At 34.2% G+C, this 8,553-nt stretch overlaps 1 protein-coding gene across 1 annotated transcript in view; it reads left to right on the plus strand.

Moving 5' to 3' along the window:
- LOC117170078 (IQ and ubiquitin-like domain-containing protein) overlaps positions 1 to 8,553 on the plus strand; it is a 26,242-nt gene that overhangs the window by 6,654 nt on the left and 11,035 nt on the right. The window contains exon 5 of the mRNA XM_033356601.1: positions 1,028 to 1,409. Within this exon, the coding sequence (XP_033212492.1) occupies positions 1,028 to 1,409 (382 nt within the window). The remainder of the gene's footprint in view (positions 1 to 1,027; positions 1,410 to 8,553) is intronic.

Genomic DNA, 8,553 nt, shown 5'->3' on the forward strand with positions numbered 1-8,553 from the left:
GGGGGGTAGAAGTAAGAAAAAGTATATAATTTGGTTTGTTTTTAAAAGAGTGAACTCAATATTATTGCGGTATCAACTAAGAATGTCTTACCGATCAATTTTTGCTATCATAATTTTCAAACTAACAAAAATTAATATTTACTTAAACAATTTTCATAAACAAATTCAGAGTTTGATTATTTTTCAACAAATAGGCTCAAATATTTTCACGAAATGAACTACGAATGTAGGAGAAGTAAGGGCAATGATTGGTGGGGAAGTAGAAGTGGTAAAAGGGATGAGGGGAGTGAGGGGAGAGAAAGCAAGGGAAGCCGGGGAAAAATAGGGATGGGGGAAGGAAAATAAGGAAAGAGGAAGTTGGTGAAATGCAGACAGGGGGAGTAAAAGAAGTAAGGAAAGTGATGGGAGGGAAAATAGGAGAAGTGAGGAGAGGTAAACACGTTTTTGTTGGCGAATTTTTTTTGCGGAAGTAACTAAAAATGTCTGCAATGAATTTTTAATGTTTGCTGGAATGTTAAACTATTTGGTTACAAACTCATGTATTTTAACTGTTTGTCACAAAATTTTTTCATTGAAAATTAATTTTTTTAAATATAAATTTAAATAGTTTATTTTCGGACAAATTTGATCTTTTCTAGTTTATAAATTCAATTGTTTGTTTGAAATTGTCTTGAAAATTCTGCACTAACTACCTGTGTACTGTTCTCCTACTACGTGCATTCTTTTCATAAAGCCAAACTACTGCCTGCATCCCTGGTGGGAGTCTTTTGTATCTAATGAGCACTAAAGTACGAAACATAAAATTTTTGCAATGTAGCACACGGCCATTTCGAAACGCAATATCCGAAATCTACGTGGTAGCAGTTCGTTGGTGGGAGGGGAAGCCGCGTAGTGGGAGGGGAAGCCGCGTAGTGGGAGGGGGGCAGTACACATGAACCTGGTGCAGATTTGATCATCAAACTGAAGTTTTAAGAAATTTTGTGAGCAGTGATAGAGGTTTTGATGCTTGTGTGTGCCTTTTATGCAGGTTGTGCTTGGTTGACTAAGAAGAGGAACATACCTCACGTAAATTATGACCCATATTCATTTATGTTGAGAGAGATTCGTTCTGAAGAGCAGAGGATGAATTGCTTTTCAAGTTTGGCTTATGTCATGCAAGAACCTGACATATACCACCTAATAAATCACACATGGCATGGTCGCTCGATTGTCAGCGAGAACAACGATCTGTACACTTTGAGATTAATCCGCTTCGACATTAAAGCCGAGTGGGCTCCGTGGAATTGCATTCTGTTGACAGAGGACGAAGCTAAAACGCATTACCATATTAAAAAAGTAGAATCTCTTTATTCAAAACGTTTGCTTCAATCCATTTATTTGAATCATCAGATGGCAAAATCCATTTTCAAGTATGTTTTTACTATCCAATTCATTCTATTGATAATAATTCTGCACTTTGTAGATAAAAATTGGTTTGTTATTTATTTTCTCCGATCCATTAATTTTCTGTAAATAGGGAGGGTGAGGGGAAATAATAGGTGAAGTAGTAGGTGAAGTAAGAGATAGCAGAAGTAGAGATGGGGAAATGACTGATGCAAAGTAAGGAGTGAGAAATAAGGAAAGGAAAGTAGAAGAAATAAACGGGAATGTTGATATTGGGGGGGGGGGGGGGGGGGGGGGGGGGGGGGGGGAGCGATGAATAAGTAGCGAAAGGAAGGAGAAATAAGTGGACAGTAAGACAGTCATGGAAAATAAGGGGAAGTATCGAAAGTAAGAAAAATGAGAGGTTAAGAATTAGAGGAAATACGGGAAGGGGAAGTACGGTAAAGTGGCGATTCGAATTGAAGAGTGTGAAGTAGGGAAAGTGAGAGAAATTATGAAAATTAGGGAAGGGTAAGTGATGGGAAATAAGGGATTATAAAAAGTGTTTTAAAATTGTATTATTTTCACTACAGAACCAGATCATCAACATTTGGAAATTTTTCAGCAGAGCGAAAAAGGTTTTTGTAAAACCGAAATCACTATTTAAAGAGAAAACAAAATTTCGCTCTCAGGTTGAAATATTTTAGAATTCAGGCGCAAACGATTTGCTAAAAAAAGTTATATAGATTCGGGAACATCGAATTTTCAATTGATAGAAAAAACAAAAACTTTCTCCCGAGGTACCCTCTAATTACAGTTTTGAGTTGAAATAGGGAACTTTCAAAAAGATCAGGGTTGCTATAGGTCAGAAAATTTCAAATAAGTCAAATAAAGTTAGTGAATTCAAAAATAGTTAGGGAAAAAGCAGAATAAATTTGACACAGTCAAGAAAATTATGACCAAGTATAGTTTAAAATAATTTTACTATTTTGATAAATCTTAAATATAAAAAAAGCCATTTAACTGTTTGGTTGATAATTCGTCTTTTTAGGATGAAAAGTTGGTAGAACTTTAAATATTTGGTAGAAGAGAGAGAGAGAGAGAGAGAGAGAGAGAGAGAGAGAGAGAGAGAGAGAGAAGTATGATTGGTAAGGCAGGTAGATTACAGATTAGCATATCGTCGATAAATAAGAATCTTAGAATATCATAATAAAATTACAAGATTGAATTTTAAATTAATTTGTGATACAATCAGAAACGTACTCTCCCATTCAAACGGTTCACCTTAGCATCATAATCATGAAATAATCGGCAGAGGACACAATTTAATAACACCTCGGCGAAGAATGCCTGTACCAGTTTTTACGGTTGCTGCTCTAGCAACATTGTCCTTTCCGGGACGCAGTTCTGATATTCTTCCTAGTTTCCATCTGAGTGGAGGCAGATTTTCATCCTTGATTAGTACCAATTGACTTTCCTTTGATGGTTCTGCTGGTTTAGTCCATTTATTTCGTCGCTGAAGTTAGAGAATGTACTCTTTGCTCCATCGTATCCAAAAATTCTGTTGAATCTTCTGAATTAACTGCCAGCAGGATAATCTCAAGTCAGGAATATCGGTCAGATTGGGATCAGCAACAGTACACAAAGGTTGACCTATCAAAAAGTGAGCTGGAGTGAGAGGAACGAGGTCGCTAGGATCAGAAGACATTGGAGTTGAAGGTCCAAAATTAAGCAATGATTCTATTTCTATCAAAAGTGTTTAAATTCTTCAAAAGTTGGAAAAGAATTTCCTGCTACTCCTTTAAGGTGGTATTTTGACGATTTCACACCAGCCTCCCATAAGCCTTCAAAATGTGGGGAGTTGGCTGGAATGAAATGCCAAGAAATGCGAAAGTTCTCAATTGATTCACTGAAGCTACTGGATTCTGTATCCAGATATTTTTTAAGAGACTGCAATTCTTTTTTTGATTCTACGAACGTGGTTCCGTTATCTGAATACATATTGGGAGGTGTACATCTCCTTGAAACTAACCATCGCAGCGCAACTATGAACGCTTCTTTAGTGAAATCAGAGACGAGCTCTAGACGTATGGCCTTTGTTGAGAAACAAAAAAATACGCTGATATAACATTTTTAAACTTTCAAACCTCTTACTTTTCGATCTTTAATTAAAAATAGACTTGCTAGAAGTAACTGCGGACCCGCGTGAAGTAGACGCTTATGCTCAGCAGAACGGAGTGTCTATTTGACCAGAATTCTGAACAAATAGCCCAACTGTTTGGGAACGGCTATTCGTCCAGAATTCTGGACAAACAGCCTACCCACGGTTAACAGCTATTTAACAGCTATGATTTAAATTATCGTTGTGTATACAGAACCGATATTTTTTGCCGGACTTGAACTTTACTATTTTATCACAAAAGAGTAATTGATCACATCTCGAACCCCTTTTCCAGTTGCCCCTACAAAAAACACGTTTTAGCGACTGGTCACAGAAGAGCGATTGGTCCAATCTTGAACCCCTTTTCCAGTTTCCCCTTTAAAAAAATACGTTTTAGCGAATGGTCACAAAACAGTAATTGGTCACATCTCGAACTCCTTTTTCAGCTCTCCTTTTGAAAAATTCCTTTAAGCGGCTTACAAATAAGAGTGATTAGTCAAATCTCAAACCCCCTTTCCAGATCCCCCTTTTAAAAAATACGTTTTAGCGATTGGTCACAGAAGAGTGATTGGTCAAATCACGAACTCCTTTTCCAGCTAAACCTTATAAAATAGGTTTTAGTGACTGTTCACAGAAGAGTGATCAGTCACATCACGAACCCCTTTTCCAGATCCACCTTAAAAAAATATATTTTAGCGACTGGTCACAGAAGAGCGATTGGTCCAATCTCGAACCCCTTTAAAAAAATACGTTTTAGCGAATGTTCACAAAACAGTAATTGGTCACATCTCGAACTCCTTTTTCAGCTCTCCTTTTGAAAAATTCCTTTAAGCGGCTTACAAATAAGAGTGATTAGTCAAACCTCAAACCCCTTTTCCAGATCCCCCTTTTAAAAAATACGTTTTAGCGATTGGTCACAGAAGAGTGATTGGTCAAATCACGAACTCCTTTTCCAGCTAAACCTTATAAAATAGGTTTTAGTAAATGTTCACAGAAGAGTGATCAGTCACATCACGAACGCCTTTTCTAGATCCACCTTTAAAAAATATATTTTAGCGACTGGTCACAGAAGAGTGATTGATCACATCTCGAACCTCTCGTCTGAATTACATTTATCCACACAAGTGGATTACTTGAATTACCTGATTATCACGAGTATGCCACCGCCTGGTTACACGATGATTTGTGCCTTTTGATTTTATTTATTTTTGCATATATAGCACATCCATTGCCGAGTTTTCGGTACTTTCTTTGCAACACAGCCAAGCTTCTTCAGTACAGAATTTTTCAATTATAGATAAATTGACGGAGTCGTCTAGCAAGGCATCTGAAACATCTTCAGAGTTCGTTTGGATCGAAGATTCATCTAATAAAATTCCATTCTTTAAAGAATTTTCGGCGCCTTCTGCAAAAAGAAACCAGTTTAAAATTATGATCTCTTTCTCGCATTCCTTTTTCTTTATAAAAGCTGTGGGCTTTATTTGCGATGTTGCCAGGATTATTTTTGTGTGCAGATTTTTTGGTGCCTGATCTATTTTTTCCTTTTTAAACCAATAGCAGCTTAGGATGTCCTCTGGGTTTATATGTAGACGGTAGGTCTATTCCTCTCCACGATTCTGAATTTTTATTCATGATTTCACCTGATGGTGCATTTATATCTTTTAAATTCAGTTCGTTAAAGGAAATACGCTTATAAAGCACGGCAACCGAACCCCCGGCTACCGCTTCGTCAACTACGGTTGAATTTTGATTTTTAACTTGCACGATAATGTCATCAACGACTAAGGAATCCAAAAGTAAAGTGTTCCGCCAATGTTATTCGCCAATGTAATTTCAACTTCTTCATTATATTCCCACACAGATCTGATTAACCTTAGTATGTCTGTCTTACGAATAAGTTCCTCGTCATTTGATTCAGCACATAAATTAATAATACTTTGTGTGATCTCTTTGACTTGGTTATATTTCTGGTTTTTATGAAGAATAACCTTTTCTTGGTTATTTTAATCCGGCACATCCATATGGATATTAAAAGCTATTACATTGATGTCCTGATTTTTATCCCGAGCAGACTGAATTAGTTTAAGATTTTTTTTGCGATGACTGAAGAATTTTCCAACCTATTCCACACAGATACTGCTTAGTGGATTGGCTAGTGATTGAAAATTTCGGATTTTTCTTTCATTATAAACTTCGATTGATGAACATGGAATTTCCGAACTTATGAATGTAACATCAATTTCACCAGGTTGAATACATTTTTAAGATTGTTGAAATGCGCGTTGGTTCGTAAAAACGTATCGTTTAGTCCATCGACGTAAGCACAGCTTCTTATCTTCCAAACTTAAGTCCAAGTGTACACTCAAAGAAAAAATGTATCTGAAAATTACAGAATCATTACTCTTTTAAAAAAGAAACAAGAACAAGTATGCTCTGATTCTAAAAATGACATCAATATTTCAACTTAAAATACTTACAAGGCAACAACATTGACAGTAATCGGTATAAAACCTTTGAGCTCTGTGACCATTGTCGATTGCAGATTGTTAGTTGTGATTGGAAAAAACTTTTTTTTAAATTACCTTGACAGCTCCACTCATTTCTAATTCCATGCCAGTTATTTTCAAATTAAGAAACAGTAGGTTCAGATAATTTTTTTAAGTTTTTGTATAATTTCACATATTCCTGCTCATTTTTAGAGTAGATCATTTTTTAAAAATATTTCTTTAGCTTGATGTCTTTAAAAAGGAGGATTTGTCCTGTTTTTTACATATAATCGGCTACATATTTCCTTTTAGCTTTCAAATTGATCAATTTGATCATTCCTTCTTCATTTTATAAGCTTAATTTTCTATTTCTGGTCAAGGAGAAAAAATTAAAACCACATTTTTTATCTCATAGAGAATAATCGAATTTTTCTCAAGTGTAAATTAAAATAGGCAATGGATGTACTCCCGACACCGACTGTCTATCTACTCGTAAAAAAATACAAGCGTGGCTCAACTCCTACCCATAATGACAGAAACTCCCTACCGACCTTAATTATTATTTTATAATTGCTTGGCTGGAAGGAAAATACATTATAATTTAACAAACTATTGGTTAAACCTTCCCAAAACATGCAAATAAAAAAATACCTCTGAGTGAAGGTGATTGTGCTTTAAATGTACACATCTTACAACCAAAGCATTTCCATCTTTTTGTGGAATGACTGTAAAGTATGCTTTGCATCCTTTTCTGGAATTTCTGCGATAGAAATGAAACGAGAAAAGTCAGAAAAAGCACAGCAAGTAAAGTATAAACAAATTTATAAATAAAGCCAATATTTTTTCCGATATGGTGGCAGCTATTATACGACATAAACTTATTAGTAAAAACTTTCAAAAATATATAAATCCACAATGTTTTTACACAAAAAATTGTATGAAATTCTGTTCAAAAATAATTTAAGAACCACCATGTTAAAATCATTGTCTATATATATGTCACTAGTTTTCCCATGTTATTTTACAAGACTGGCATTCAATTTTTTGGATCAATTAACTACAAATAAGATTCAACTTTGAGTACAGGTCTTGAAAGTGATTTAAAACTAATAAAACTTAGATTTAAATAAGTTTATTTCAAAGCAATGTACTTAATATATGCTTTGCAGAAATACAAGTGCAAAAATGTTTAAGCATTCCTATCATTGCGACAAGTTAAAGCTGCAGAATTTAAAAATAATAAGTGTATTATCCATAGTGCAATGAAGAATAACAACAAACAGCAATTTAAATCGGAACGTGTGAAAACCAGTCATTATTACTAATTTATATCACTAGACTTGAACTTTATTTTCCTTTGGATGTACTTTTGAATTGTTTACCTCCTCCATTACAAAAGTATTGTACAGAATAGTATTTCAAATCGGGTTTAAATATTCTTTTCATACTTTTAACTTTTTTGGCATCTAGTGTCCCACAATTTAGTTTATACAACATTGTGTTTATTTCCTTTTTAACACTTTTAAGAAACGTATGATGATCTTCACAGGTATTAAAAGTTTGTCCTGTTTTAACCCAGCTTTGCTTCTTTTTCTTTTTTCTTTCGCTTTTTCGATTTTTTGTGACGACTTTTATTATGTTTTTTTATGAATATCCGATTCAGATGATTCAGATTCAAATGAATCTGAGTCCGATGACTCAAAAGATAGATATGAATCACCTGTGATTATACATATTTGCCATAAATAAAATTGTATCCATGAAAACATATAAATCAATATTCCACTAGTTTCATGACTTTTCAATTTATCGACATGCATATTATTGATTATTATCAAAGATTAAAAATTAAAGATGAGTAGAAATTAGTAGTTGAACTATGAGAAGAAATGCCTTTAAAACAAAATTATAATGTGATAATACATTTTTACCAAAAATTTCGATAGAATTATATACATAACATCAAAATCTACTCACCATTTTTTGAATTTGTCTTGAAAATTATTAAAATAATAGTCAATTCGTTTAGCAAGGTATTAATAATATCGATATAATAAGATTTATAATTTTAATATTATGTACTTACCGTTGTCTGCACTTGATATCTCGCTCTCGGTTTCCATTATTAGAATTTCTCTTATTATTGTCAATATTCGTTTAATTTAAAAGTTCAAGTGCATTGAATCCCTTATCTCTCATTGATTGTCACCAGCATGCTGGATTTCAAATAATAAATTAAATTTATAAATATTTACAAAGCGTTTGGGTGCGCTCGACGCGATGTAAAAAATTAAGTTTCCTTTCCTATACTTGGTATTATTGCTGCAGACATCTTGCCAGCTGACGTCACAGCATGTAATACCCATGTGACACAGATAAAAGTTTACACCCTTCGGTAACTTTGCTTCAAAGGCTTCAGAATTACTGATAATGAACATAACCTTAACTACGAGGGTAGTTCAATAAGTCCTTAGAATGAAGTATAAAAACAATTTTTTTTGGGTAAATTTTTTTTTATTTTTCAACATAATCTCCTTGGAGCTC

The sequence above is a fragment of the Belonocnema kinseyi genome, chromosome 3, assembly GCF_010883055.1.
Source record: "Belonocnema kinseyi isolate 2016_QV_RU_SX_M_011 chromosome 3, B_treatae_v1, whole genome shotgun sequence".
Lineage (NCBI taxonomy): Eukaryota > Metazoa > Arthropoda > Insecta > Hymenoptera > Cynipidae > Belonocnema > Belonocnema kinseyi.